The sequence below is a fragment of the Perca fluviatilis genome, chromosome 12, assembly GCF_010015445.1.
Source record: "Perca fluviatilis chromosome 12, GENO_Pfluv_1.0, whole genome shotgun sequence".
Taxonomy (NCBI): Eukaryota; Metazoa; Chordata; class Actinopteri; order Perciformes; family Percidae; genus Perca; species Perca fluviatilis.
Window position 1 is genome coordinate 19,041,778 of NC_053123.1, and position 15,396 is coordinate 19,057,173.

Genomic DNA, 15,396 nt, shown 5'->3' on the forward strand with positions numbered 1-15,396 from the left:
AGCTCTCATGGATGATAAAACACATGGCATTTCCAAATGCATCGTACATGGATCAGATTCATATTTCAGACACTGCAATTTCATTGTGTGCTGAAATGTTGTAAATAATACCATTGAGATAAAACTCTGAAGTTTGTTTCAGCTGTTGGAAACACAATTAAATTATCTTGCTATGACCATGAAATATGAAATAGGAAAACACCAAATATGAATTTCACCCAAAACAGAACATGTTTCCTCATTGAGGCAGCCTTAACCAGCACAGCAACCCATTGGAGTCCAGCTGTTCAGCATTGATCCCTCTGTGTTTTCTGACGCAGTGGCCCGGAATGTGATGTTATTTCATTACTGAGGCAGAGGCGACAAGCTCGGTCTCCTCCCCCAGGGCACCAGCCACTCACTTGGACAGGGGCACTGTATGTAATCGTAACTGAATGGCTTAGTCAGACAAGCTCAGTTGCCTATGGAAAGTCCAAATCCAGCAGGAAGAAAGTTTACAGTCAGGAGTAAGGTTGGGAACACACATTAGTGAAAGAGGCTTGAAGGGCCTGGACAGGAAAAACAGAAACAAGTACTGCATTAAAGACCTGTCATCAGCAATGGACCCAGAGGACAATGAACTCGGCGTCTTCACTGTCATTCAGTGAGTAGTGTGCTGTGGATTGGTGTTTTGTGCTTACTTTCTAATTTAGTCAGAGCTGATTACTCACAACTGTCATGTCTCTATGATGAGAGCACTGATGGTAGTTGTCGCACAAAAAGTCTTGATTATTAAGACTGTATATGTATTAGAAGGAAACATAGACAGTTTAGCTTTTCATCTTTGCTCAGCCTAACATCAGTCATTTTAATGAGAATTAATGAGTGTGAATGACTCAATTAATGCTTTTAGAAAATAGAGAATTGATTTTGTGTTTGTCGTTGTGATGCAGATTGCTGACTGCTGGTCGTGGGTTACCCAACTTGTTCTTTACCACTGCATCGCAGTAATGATGTATTGGGTGTGTTTCACGGGGATTGGCAAGCTTTTTCTTTGAGATTCACAGCCTTTCAAAATAATTGGTGTTTACAACTTTCACAAGAACACTTCCTTTTATATCTTTGTACCTGAGTGACAGTAGCATGCTGAAACGGTTAAGGCCTTTTTCACAGCCACATTTTGACATGTCATGGTAAGAAAAGCGCAGCTGTAATTAATAACTGTTGATGACTGCATTCCATTTAGACGTGTCAGTTCAATGATCCTGTTATTGTGCATGCTCACACACTGGCTTGGCCTACTTAAATGGAACAGGGCAATCAATAAATGTATTGGTAACACAGGTGCTTATTCTGCTATAACAAGTCAAACTGTCTGCTGTTAAGAAGGCCTATGTGGGTGTATTCTGATAGCAACAAATGCCAAGTTTGCATTTAGTTAGATATATATTAGTAAGACATGTGGCAAGTTAGTAGTCAGGCTATAATTAGTCGATATCCTTGACGTTCCACTTCTGGGATTGCGCCGGGGCCACAGGAAATTCCGCCGGATGCATGTATTTTCACCGATGTCCGTTTCCTTCCGCTTTCTTTGTGTTGGAATTTTAAACTCTGGTGGATTTATGAGGACTATGGCTAACAGTGCCTCATGTCTGTGCAGGGTAAATTGAGACAGCTAACTAGTCTATCTGTCCAATCTGAGTTTTCTCTCGCGCAACTATTTTACAGCGGCTCCGTGCAGAGCTTAGCGCTGCCCATGACGATTGTGATTGGTTTAAAGAAATGCCAATAAACCAGAGCACGTTTTTCTGGACTAGCCAGACTCTCATGCGCTCCGCAGCGTGTGGATGGTCTCGCAAAGCGAGACTAGGCCAAAAAAGACTGGCTAATGTCCATTTTGTACCCGGCTTCCTGCCCAGTGCATGCTGGGAGAGGCTTGAGCCCACATTGACCCTGAACAGGATAAGCTGGTTGTAGAAGATGAATGGATGGATGAATGTACCAAACGTGGCCTGCCAATGACGCACATGAAAATTTCTGATAACCTGCATGTTAACCAGGCATATAGCACCTCTAGGTGTCGAGCATCTTGGCAGTATCCCCATTATGTTTTATTCACTCCACACAGAATAGGCTACAGCTTCCCAGAGTTACTTTGAACTTTATCAGCAGGTTTAGTGAAACTGGCAAACCAAATCCATAATCTTTTTTAAAGCATAGCGTAACTCAGCCAGGTAACACTTAAGGTAATCACTTCTTATCCCAATTAGTCACACCACTGAATATTCAGGCAAAACAGCGTTCAGATCTTTAAACTCCCCTGCTAAAGGCTGTTTAATTCAGTGAATAAATCAGCCGCGGCACTGGCATAATTAGTGTCGCACTAACAGGTCGGGAAAGTTGGGGTAACGAGGTGGCTCATAGGCAGATGCATGTTGACAAACACACAAACAGACAAAACACAGGGGATGACACAGTTAACTTTGGTTTCTGAGGGCAGTTTGCTGTTGTGACCGCTGACACACATGAGGTCCAAGGACCATTAATGCTAAGTTGGGATCAGAGGGCAGTAAAAGCTAAAAAGTCACTTTACTGTACTGCACACTGAAGTCTATAATGTTGCTTGGCCTGCAGTATAACACTAAACGTGAAAACATGATCTCACAGTCCCATTCTGTGGACATTCCCAGATAAAATCTAGTGTTGTGATGATTTACAGCATTGTACATTTATGCCCTTGCTATCCATCATGGTTAGCAATTCATGCAAAGTGGTCATGTTCTGCTAATTTAACCTTTAAAGGTAAGCAATGTGATTCAAAGGCAGGACTTGCACAATTTGAGCACTGCTGGGTTTTAACTGGCCAAGTGTGCTAGAATGACTGAAATCAGCTGTTTTAAAAGGGACTCAGAGAGAGAGAGGAGAGTTAGGGATCAGCAGGGAAGCTGGGTTTTATTGGTCAAAGCTTCAGCCATAGTCTCCTTAGATCATGCTCCTGTCTGACCCTAATATCCTCTGCCACTCATGTTGGCCTCTGGGCCGCAAGACCAAATGGACAAACATAACTGTCCAGAAATACGCTGAGTCTCTCAATCCTCCCACCACAGGACACTGCGGTTGCGTTTGAAGCAAATTGCTGGACATGTTCTCCTTGCTCATCAGTGCATTCTTGAAGTCTTGTGTGTACTCCACAAAAAAGGCTGCCTGTCAGCCTTCCAGAGATATGTCATCAGCTAAACTGTTGTGTTTCAGAATGTGATTAACATAATAATTCACTCCACTTTTTCTTTTTTCTTTTTAAACAACTGGATCAAAAATCCCTTCACAGGTTCAAAGAGTTTAAGTAAAATCTGTCAGAGACAATCGTGAGCTTCACCTTTTTACCTATCTAGTTGCTTCTTTTATATGGCAGCAAACACATCTGAGCCTGAGTGGAAGTGACAACATTCTTTATTGCATGTATCACTCTAAGCAAAGGCACATTGACTCACCCTGCAGAGCCTTACAAGTTGTGGCATTTTAATATAGGAAGGTTGTTACTCGGCTGTGGAAGCAGTAACAAATCGTAGCAAGAAATTCCTCAACCAGTATTTGTATTTATTTATCCATTACTACCTGACATTTCTATTGATTAGACTGTTTATTATTCTGCCAAGGCCCCAGCAGAGATTCACACTGAGTATAGATAGGTAGAATATCTCTTTTTAAACTCTTTTTAAGTTGTATTATTTTCACTATACTGTAATATAAATGAACAAGTAGAGTACAATGTTTGTTTCCTCAGTTTATTGACTTGTTGAGCTATATTTATTGATGCCAGTAAATTTATTCAAACAGCTTTGTCTAGCTGTGTGGTTCCTGTAGGCGCATCAAGGATCAGGATAACGTAAAATTATAAAGTAAATTGTCTGTATTACTGTGAGAAGTAACAATATCAAACATTAGCAGTATCAAACCTGCCTGAGCCACATGAAGACGTATCAAACCTTCCTTGAATCAGAGACAAGGCTAATTGGCCCTTGGTAGTTTTTTCGACAGAGGTGCCTCATCTGTGGTGTTTGATGTGTTATGAAGAGTGATTCTCCCCTCTTTGGGATAATAGTGATTCTTCATCTGGTGATGGGGCTGAAATTGGGAGTTACCCTTTGCCGAATGATGTGCAGTTTTAAATTTCCAGGGCTCTCCTGCTCATTTATCAGTTTAATAGCATTTTGAAAGTACCCTGACATGAAATAGAAAGCCCCAAACACATTGAAATTGTCCTACATCTTGAAGTAGAAGGAGAAATATATGAAAATGTATGTCTTTCGATCCAAAAAAAATATCACGGAGGAAATGAGATGCTTGTAGCATCTATTAACATGCTAACTGTGAATTACAACAGCCCTCATCTTCTCCCCTTTGGACATTGATTAATCACACACATCTTATTATCTACTATGGTATTCCATTCTGCATATGGGGATCCAACAATCCTGATCTTCTTTTGACACCTTGTCAACAGCTCTGTTTGTGTTGGGAGGATGGCTAAAATGTTTAGAGACCTCTCGTGAATGGCCTCATTGAGTGGAAAGCTGAACTATTTTGAAAGGGTCAAAACAAATGCAGTGTACAGTATGGGCATCCTAATGTGCAGCTGTGAGGCAGAGACCTCAGCTGGGGAGGGGGACACATTAAGTCCTCATGTCTCTCCAGCTGCTCTCACTGCTCCTCTGTTGCTTTTGAACTCACATTATGAGCGCATCATGTAGTGTGTCTCTGTCATGTCATCGCTCTCATCCTTTTCCTGCTTTTTGGAAACACACCACATGGTTGAGGATTGTTGAGGATGGTTGAGGATTGATGAGGCTAGCCTTTGGGGAATTCTTGGAAGCTGGCTGCATTCTTGAGTAGTAATTCTTGTGGCCCTTGCAACCATACACACACACACACACACACACACACACATACACACACACACACACACACACACACACACACTCAACATCCTCTCACATTCCTCTTTCCTCTCTCTTCCCCTCTTATCTCCCACCACCATCGCCACCACTGTCCCTCCCTCCCTCTCACCGCTCCTGGCTCTGGCTCTCTCTGGCTCTCTCTGGCTCTCTCCAAAGCTGTTTTTACTGTGCGGCTCCCGCACATCATTCCACCGCGATGGAAATTAAATGAAGGTGGCTTAACGCAGCTAACAGAGGCATGCTTTGAAGGATGTAACCGGGGGAAGCTGCTCTGCCAGATCCTTTTCCATGGGCTGTGGATTTGCGCTGCTGAGGCGAGGACACAGCAATCACTCAGCCATGCAGAAGCCCAGACAACAGGACTAATCTCTCCACCTGACTTGTGGAAGCTCCACTTTTTTTTTTCCTGAATTATTTATTCCTCGCTGCCAAAGAAAGTGTGGGAAAATGGAGCCGGAGTGAAGTAGATGGTAAATTTGTAGCTTTGACTGCAGTCTGCAGCACACATGGATGTGTTCAGCTTTGTGAAGATGCCAAAGCTGTCAGGGTGAGTCCGATGGATGCTGTTTGTATTTGCCCGTCTGTGTATGTGGCTGTTCGTTCTCTAGTGGGTGGTGTTTTGTATGTTCATACAGGCACGATTCAGAGAGTGACACAGGAATGGGGAGCGGGCTGATTAAAAATGCTGAGTTATTGATTGCTCAAGAGAGCAAGTTGTGCAGTCATGTATGATGTGAAATGAATGAGCAAGTGAGGTAGATGGGAGTGGGGAAGGATGCAGAAGCTGATGCGGTTCGTGCATCTAAGTTCATACATTTCTCATACTGCAGACAGTAGTCATGGTGTGTTGCTTTCTGTGGTGTCATGAAACCATATATGTTCTGAAACACTACGACGATAAACTGCATTTGTTTCAGATTTAAATCACTTCAGTTAAAGGGCCACGGGTAATGATTGCCAATTCACAGTATAGAGTTGTCAGTCATTTTCAAACATCATATTTTGGTGATATAATGTAAATATATCTTCTTTGCAATCTGTCATAAGGGTCATTAAATATCTGCGGTCATTTAATATGATTGGTCAAGTTTGCTATGGCCAGAACAGGAGGATGAGCTTTTATAGATAATGTAGAGAAGTTGAAAGCTTGATGTTTTATAATAAAAACAATAAAATAGAAGAAAAAAAACCACCACATTATAGTTTACATTCTTATTTTCTTTATTTGGCACATTTTAGTGTAAGAAAGAACTGAAAATAGGGCTGTTTTAAAAAAAAAAAAAAATTAAGTGATGGCAAGTATGTGGTATGTGAAGTACACATAACAGTCTTGAGTACTTCATTCATTGCTAGGGCAGACACCTCACCTTATGCACCCATGGGTCTGCTAGATTGAGTTGATCTGCCCCAGTGGACAGTAATCCTCCTTGGGGATTTGGCTCCATCAGAAACACTACAGACCAGTGGTGGTGGTAACAGCAGATCATAAATGGGAATGGTTAAATCAGATACTGTATGTGTCACAAGAATGCACACTGAGTGCATGTCATTTCACTTATGAGTCATCAACAGACCACATTCTTTTTATTAGTTTTTTTGAACAGACTGAAAGACAAATTAGAGCAATTTACTGAAGCATTGAGGCATAATATTGAACCTCAGTATTTAGTTCTTTTCTGTTCTATGCAAATCACATCTTCCTTTTTTAACATTCCTGCAGGAAAGGAGGGAAGTAGACAAGTAGCTGGGATTTTCCATCAGATGATAGGACTGTTGTTTTCCAGTTAGTATCCCTCTACGGCAGCATTTATGATGCGGCTCCCCGTGGACCACCAACGTCACTGCATCCTGTCACTGTTAATAATGCCACACAATGCTATCCCTGATTATGAGTTACCACTGCTACACTGGCGTTTTTTTGGTTTTGTTTTCTCCCTCTTAGCTGCCAGCAAGAATTTAAGTCAGCAGGATGCTGTTTTGCTAAGGCTACAGAGAAACCCACTGTATGTATTTAGAGATGTACAAGAAAGGGAACTTTTTCTCTCATTGTCTCTTCCTTCTGCCTCGCAACGCCTCCAGACGTGTCTGCTGTCAGAAACAAAAGTGTGCTCTTGCTTTCATTTTCTTCGTTCTTTGTTGTGTTTAAATCTAGCAAACATTTTCACGTTTGATGTTCCTTTGTTGAAAGATGACTAACTCTCACCCTCTGTATTGTATCTCAAAAAAGCAAGTTTGAGCCATTTGACCCAAAGTTGTTAAAGCTGCTCTATTTTGATCTGTCCGTGCAGAACTTTGGCTTAAAGGGGAATTTAAGTATTTTTCAACCTAGACCCAATTCTTCAATGTTTTTTGTGTCTGAGTGACTACCGTTGATGTACGTCACACTGCAAGTGCTGTTTTTGCCACTGGCAGGCTCAGATTGTTATTATAAGTGTCTGTTGAACAGCAATTTTCTTTAAGGTAATCTGCTTTGGTATATGGTTTTTTCTCCTCTTTGGCTGGCATTAGGCTAGTCATCCCGGTCAAAATGGTCACTGCAAACCCAATGGACCATAGTTTTAGGATCCATTTGTACTACTAGCCACAACTTCAGCCTGTCTGTATCCAACAAAGGCAAGGTTAGTCTATGACAGCTGTGCAAAGTGTTGCACGGAATTTTGTTGGCACAATTAAAAAATATTTTAGATGAAACTAAGCTACTCTTTCTGTACTCCAACTGCAACTACTGCATGGCGTTGGCAAGATTTTGCCTAACGTGAATAATATGGAAGAACATTTACAGCTTATTTAGTTGGACTGCATGACTTCATTCCTGGCTGTGTTTTCCTATAAAAAAAAAAATCTATTATGCCCTCCATTGTTTGACATGTTTTGACTGCAAACCTTTTGCACAGGAAATCACTGGTCTGGACATAAATTGATTAGCCTAAATGTTCATCAGAGTACACAAAGACCAAAAGATCTGTCATTCTTAGCTGTTCACATCAGAAGCTCTCAGGGAAAAGTAGATCAGAAATGGTGCACGGTCAGAAATGGGAGCCAGCTGGCTGGTGGACGAGGTCTCAGGCAACCATTTATTTAGTTCTGTCCTTTAGAGCTTTTAGCATAAAAGCAGCAAGTAACACAATGAGGTGATGAGTATACAAATCGAGTTCAGTGCCTACAGGTTACGTTCATAACTATATTTGGTTGATGTTTTACATAGAGCACTGTGGAGCCCTGGGGAAAATGCAGAGTAATAATGAAAATAGATATTTTGTGTGATTATATATACTATTTTTTTTTTGCTGTCTAACAGGTTAGCTAGGTTCAGGGGGACTGTGAGGTTACTCGCTGTAAAATAGCAAGAGTATAATCGTGGGTGGCCTGTTTCCCAGTTGCTGTTTTATTCCCACCCAGAAGAGATTAACTAACCAGAAACCTTTCTATATAGAGGCACCAGAGAGCTGCTGAGGATAGTGCAGTTGCCCATGGCAACAATATCGGTGCTTCCAAAGACAAACACATATTCAGTTGGAATAATGGGGAACATAGACTCTAAAATTCTCAAGTGAGTGTTAATACTAATTCTAGTTGCCCAGGCTCTGATTTGGTTGTGAAAGTGGATTCTTGCATATAAGGAAAACAATGCATTTCCTTCTCTCATGTCAAATAAACACAATGTAAAGTGGACAAACAACAGTGATGTGTAAGTCACAGAATGGGTGAGAAAAGTAGAATGAAATTCAACAATTTTGTATAACAACTTTTTGAATTTCATAACAGCTAAGCATGTATTAGCAGTGCACAATATAAATAGCAGATTAGACCATGTTTGATTGTTCTGCCATATTGATCAAAGGATTAGAGCCAAGGTGGTGGCTGGAGAAGTCAAGCAGAGGGCAGATGATTTCTGAAACAAAAGCCAGTGCGTACGTGCTCTCAACAGGATGGCGGCAGTCTAAAAAGGAGTAGAAGAACAAGGCCTTTAATCAGAGAGGTTCTTCACTGTCTGAGCCACTTCTCTGCTCTGCTCCGCTGCCCAGCCTCCTCCCAGGAGATAGTCATCTCATCTGCTGTCTCTTCACAGATTTTATATCCAAACAGAATCACATTAGTGGTCTATCTCTGCATAAATGTCTCTGTTTAGCGCAAGAGCAGAGAGAGAGCAGCGTCATAGCCTCCTAGCCTGTGTATCTGAAGTCATACTTGCATCACACTCCCTGTTACCCAAGGAGACTGAAAAATAGTTTTTATTGTAGCCTGCTTTGTGAAGAGTTTGGTGTGTCTTCAGTGATTGGTAATAACGAGATTGTCCCCCCCCCCCGAAAAAAAACGCTCCCATAAGTTGTTTGTTTAAGCAGCAATTACGACTCATCTTTACATTTATAGTGGCTGCTCCCTCTAGTGCCTCCTGTAATTGTTACGGTAGCAATGTAGCAAATAAGGTGACAATATATAACCATTGACTGATATACAGTCTGTGTAAAACATGTTTTTTTTTACATTACTGAACAAACATAACTACGCGACATTCTGCGTCACGTGCGTAACCGGAAGTTAAGTAACAGAACAGATGATTTAAAGGGATACTTCACAGATTTAGCATTAAGCTTTGTATCAGTAGAAACACGGTAGTATTTTCGAATGACCGTGCTTCCCTCCCTCATGTCCCCCTGAGACGAGAGATCTCTGTATTGTGGGTCTGGATAAAAGCCTCTGATGACGCAAAAATCGTAATTTTCCGTCATTGGAGGCATTTTTGCCCAGAGGCAATGGACTACAGCCAGTAGTAGGAGTTACTTCTGAATGTTTTCAACCGGCCCATAGGGGGTTGGACTGCCGTCTTTCTCCGAGTATTGCTGAAGCAAAATGAGCGTCAGCCATCTTGAATCTTTGCTAACAGGGAGCTCCGTTTTTTCTTTTCTTTTTGTTCTCTTAATACATCCATGGTCTTTTCAGCAGAAAACTTTCACAACAATTATGTGCATTCAGGGAATGCGTAACGAGTGCTGGTGGAAAGCTAATGCTAGCCGGCCACCTGTTCCATCAATCCTGCTTGCAAGTGTCCGCTCATTAGACAACAAACTGGACTACATCTAACTTCAACGAAACTCCCAACGCGAGTTCAGAGACTGCTGTGTTTTTGTTGTTGTGGAAACATGGCTGAACAACAGTATACCAGACTATCCAGCTACCAGGCCTGCTGCTCTGTTGCCGGGTAAGACTAGCTAGTGGAGGTGGGCTGTGTTAACACGGACTGCCTGGTGCAAAAATGGGGTGCTCATATCCAACTAACTGCTAACTGCTGGTGGAGTTTGTGACTATTAAATTAAATTTTAATTTATTTATACTGTTTATTGATCCGCAGTGGGGAAATTACAATTTACACTCTGTTTGTTAGAAATCACTACACACGCAGGCCTGAAATACACACACACATGCCGACCATTCTACATTCCACGCTAATTCACGGCTGTGTTTATACTCTTTGTTTACAGCCCACCAAGCGCTAATGCTAGTATGTGTTAGCTTAACTTAACGGAGCATATAATGTGTGTGCACTAAATGTAGCCTGTTTCGTATGTCGTTTTTTTATAATGTCGTTTTTATATATTTTAAATGTTTAACACCACTAAAGCCACAGTGAAACGTTTTTTCGTGTATATGGTTGAAATAACAATAAAACACACTTGAGTTGAGTTGACTGTCTAACTGTCTGTAATTGGTAGGCGTGGCGTGGGAGTAGACGCTAAAGCAGCGAAGCAAGTGCATTCTGGGATTTGGTCTTTCATCCACATGAGCCAAAAACACATTTTCTGGCTTTGCTCGGCCTAGAAGCCACCAATTTCTAAAAAGAATTCACATGTCTACTACATAAGTGACCCAATTTAAAGATATATTCATCTTTCCAATGGTGAAATATCCCTTTAAGCCCAACCACAATTTCTTTTCTAAACTTAACCAAGTAGTTTTGGTGCTTAAACATAAGCATGACCGTTTCACGTTTACGAGTTGTTTAAAACCGCGACCGTTATGTTCTATGGTTCAGATATGAGGATGGAAAACACTCCTGTGACTCATACAAATTTCCTGCCACCACTAGGGTTGCTTATTTATGAAACACTCCTGTGGGTTATATTAGGTAAGGAATAAATAACTTATTTGTCGTGTGGTGTGTTGGAGGACTTGTTGGTCATAACGTAAACAGGCACAGGCATGTATGTGTGGGTGTGTGTGTGTATGTGTGTGTGTGTGTGTGTGCGTATTTATGCAGCAGAAGCTGTGCTGAATGTTGCTCAAACAAAAGTAAATAGCTTGTTAATACATTAGCTCCTATGAGACTGGATCCCTATAATCAATCACGCACACCAAACTGGCTGCACTGGAAGAGAATAATGTGATGTTTGAGTGATGATGGCATATGTAAAGGAAAATTAAAAGTAATATGGCTCTCTGAACATGTCCAGGATATTTCCCTGTCTCTCGCCCAGCGCATGGAAAGCCCTTAAGAACCAATAAGAGTGCTGAGTTTGGTCCTCTGGCAATGAGCATGTAAATGTCAGTAAAAATGTTACCACGTGCAAATAGGAGTCATTGACGCAAACTCTTCTCAGAGGAAATAACTTCCTGAACAGCTCATGAAAAATTACACTTGTTTAATTTTCAATATGCGTAATCGCAGGCCTGTGGCACCAGAGGGTGGTTTCATATAGCTAACCCTCATGGAGATTGTTGATGTAAATTATTCAAACTAACTTGAGTGTCTGTGTTGGAATGTGCTCTTCTTAGCTGTGGCTTGTCTATAATGCATAGTTACTCCCTACATTAACAGGATTTCAGCCTTCATAACACAGCAGAATACTTCTTCGCAACTAACTTTTATTCAGAGATATGAAAGCGAAAGTGAACTACTGTCATAAAGCAAGGATCACATTGTTCATGCAATTTTTATGAAGGACTGAAAAGTGATCTTTTCCCCATCTCGCAGACAGTACAATTAAATTCATATCTTCCAAATGATAGTTACTGATAAAGTAACTGATAAAGTTGGATGACAGACTCTTCTAGAGATGCACACAATGAATTCTTTGAATACTACTGTGTTGTATTCTTCCAATTTAGATCATGCAACCTTGATGTTAGTTGCTGTGGTAACAGAGGCTTAGACTTTCAAGTAGTTGCAATGTACTTTCAGTCCTTTTTCCTTTTCCTTTTGTTGTTAATGACTGTTAAAGATAATGTTTCGACTGCTACTTAATAGTAAAGTAAGCCAAATTCAAACATAAAAAAGTCGCAGTGCATTTTGCTATTTTAGTGCAATTTGTCCTGAGAGAAAGTACATTTGCTTCCAACTTCTTCTTCTAACTGTCCTCCCTCTGACTCTTGGGTAACTGATCATGAATTGTGCAGCATGGCTTGCCCACTTGGCGCTCGATTACTTAGTCCGATGTGACTATGCAGGCATCATTTATTGATGCTAGCTGAGGAAGATCAGTTTCACTGTCCACCAGAGGGTGAACCTTTTCAGCCTCTCTGTAAGCTGGAGTGCTGCGACTCAACGGCATAATGCACCTTCCGCCTGCAGACAAAAGAAATCAAAGATCACTGTATCCATGACTCTGCCATTAATACAGACACATTGTGGCTGAGGGACAGAAAAAAGTGGATTTTGTGGAAATTTTCAGCTTAGAAACATATTCTCAAGGCACAGCGTCTGAAACTGTAAGTACAACATGCTTCATTATATTGTAGACCTTTGGCGAAATGTCATTGCCACAGGTGTAATCCTGCAGAAATACTTTCATTATAGAATAAGATTCATAATGCTACAACACTTTGACCTTTTATATATTACATCTGTTGACTAAAATGGATAAATCTGCAACATCAAACAGCTTTAGCTTTATCCCAGAGACTGAAATGGAGGCTACAAGTTGGATTCATCAATGAGGTGAATACGGCTCCAAGTGTCAGACAGTATGCAGTTGTGTCCACACACATCATTTGAGCTGCAGGAAAAGTTTTCTAAATAAACACCATGGAGGCCTTCTCTCAGCTAATGTACTGTAGATCAAATAAATCCATATCCATGTGGAAGCACTAAAACCCCCCAAACACACTAGTGTATTGGGAAAGAAAGAAAGATATCTTCCTGTGTTTAGAGCCCAAGTTCATATGTAGTGCTCAAAAGAAAAACACAATTTTCAGCTACAGTACATGTTCTTTTATGAATTGGTTATGATAAATGCATTCAATAGCAGTTGAAGTGACACTAGAATACACTTCATCGTAGGTGACATTATGTTGTGACTAACTCTTGCACTGAATGGCTTCAGAACATTTTGTAACCTTTCTCTCAGCTTATACATTGTGTTGATGAGTTGGGAATATTTTATTCATACCTCATGCAATGGACATGTGTGCCCATACAGACAGTTGTGTTCATGGGCACACCCTAACTAACGCACACTCCCATGCAGAGCCCAGCACCCTGCACATAATTTATTATCATCGGTACAGTAACTGGGAAAACATTTTAGAGGGAAAGAAAGAGGAGCTTTGAATAATGAATGCGAAGAGCCCTGTTACACGGCAGACAAGCCTTTGAAGTGACATAACTTACTGCCACTGCTTTCATAGCATCACCAGTGTGCAGACACAAAGACGGAGATAAAGGGAAGACAAGGAGGGGGGTTGCAGACAAAAAGACCCATTAAAACATTTTAACCTATTACAGTTCTTCTGAATACCTTCACTCTGCCAACTTGTAGCACAGGGAAAATACTTCAAAGCAGTGTGTTTTGTTGGTAGAATCAGAAAAATCGTATTTAATCTCGGTTTTGATAGGCGTGGTCTTTCATACAATAGACTGCAATTAATTGTTTTGCGAATGATGGTTATAGCTGATTCTATTCTCTGATAAAATGTATCTAATTGTCTTGGCATTGAGCAAATCAAATAACCACTTTTATAAAAAAAAAAAAAAAATCCTCTGGGCTTTTTTTATAAAGACTGTGCTGACATCTAGAAATAAAACCAATTTCATGCCTCTCAAAGCACAAGAGTGAGGCATGACAACTCCGCCTGTGTGACTAGCTTACGTAATTAATTTGATTTGTATTCACTGAGTGAACTGTGGCTATGAAACATTGTTTATCACGCTTGAATCAATTCTCTTATAACTTGGGTTGAATTGCTTCATATCAAGCCACGACTCATTATGATTTAAATATCTCTATGAAAACTATTATTTTGAAATTAGTTAGATTAACTGATTTAGCATATAACCTCTGAGCTTGATATTACAGGTGTTATGCAAGTAGGCTGTAATGAAACAGCACATTATGATCTATGATCTATGCTTAATTTCTCATCCTTTTCTTCCTCTGCAGCCACAGGACCAAATCATTAGGCCGGCCGCCCCCTTCAGGGACCTGGAGTGCTTCACAGGGACCCCCCAATGGATGGGACATGGGCAGCAATAGAGAGGGGCGTGACTGCTACATCAAGTAAGTGCCCTGTGTTTAAAGAAACAGAGTGGGAGCTCTCTCTGTCCCAGATGTTTCAGACGCTTTGCCAACCTGTGATTATTCCGGCCACGTCACTGCCTCCACACTGTCTCCATCTGTGCGTTCAGAATACTGATTCTCTGTTCCCTCCACTGCTGCGCACACTCTGCCACTGCCTACTCTCTCTCTCTCTCTTCTCTCTCTCTCTCTCTCTCTCTCTCTCTCTCACTCACACACACACCCACAACACTCCACATGCAGTCTCCCAAATTCAGAAGAGGTCTTTTCAGTGTGTGTACGCTGCCACTGAGGAAAAAAAAAATCACCTGTGCAGGGATTTGTTTTGATCTGAGAGTCTGCATGTTCCCTAGAGGATGCTGGGTTGTTGTGTCATCAGCGTGATTGATCCTTCATAATTGGCACTTTTGGATATCTGTACTGGCAGGTAAAAAGAAACTCAGCACTGGATCTTTATATGTTTGTGTGCACATGTTCTAATGTAACAAGTTAGTGTTTTGCTTGTTCTGTTGATTTGGCTGTGCTTTCCTTTCCTATTTTTCCCGAGATGTGTAATATGCATTCATACTAGATCTAAAAATAAATGCTGCATTTATGAACCCCTGTGCATACTAGATTCTGACTGTCTGCAATGTTTGCTCCTTTCATTTGTTCACAAGATTGTCACTTCTTCTCCTTTTTACATTTATTATAATGCAACAACATGAACAGTAGCTTATTTTGATTCCTAGATGCATCTATCTAATGTGAAAACACCGGTGTATTTGCATGATAAACTGAATAGGAGGTGAGCACTTGTCACACATGGGTTATAGCACGAGAAGTGTGATGTCAGAGGAGTTATATAAGGAGCAAGAAGCAGGGACAGTGCTGGATGCAGAGAGTGTGTCTGGATGAGGCAGATCATGGAGGCTGTTTTGGCTCCAGCTTTATCTTTCTAAATTTAAGGA

The 15,396-nt window shown here is 41.0% G+C and overlaps 1 protein-coding gene across 5 annotated transcripts in view; it reads left to right on the forward strand.

Moving 5' to 3' along the window:
* The first annotated feature begins 373 nt into the window (after positions 1 to 373).
* The window catches only part of frmpd4 (FERM and PDZ domain containing 4), a 34,633-nt gene continuing 19,610 nt past the window's right edge, over positions 374 to 15,396 (forward strand). For 2 of the 5 annotated variants that reach the window (XM_039817862.1, XM_039817864.1), the window contains exons 1-2: positions 374 to 643; positions 14,312 to 14,428. In XM_039817862.1, the coding sequence (XP_039673796.1) occupies positions 600 to 643; positions 14,312 to 14,428 (161 nt within the window). In that variant the 5' untranslated portion in view covers positions 374 to 599. Of the gene's footprint in view, positions 644 to 4,962; positions 5,485 to 14,311; positions 14,429 to 14,681; positions 14,874 to 15,396 lie in introns of those variants that run through there. The other 3 variants (XM_039817863.1, XM_039817865.1, XM_039817866.1) reach the window with 2 other exon arrangements.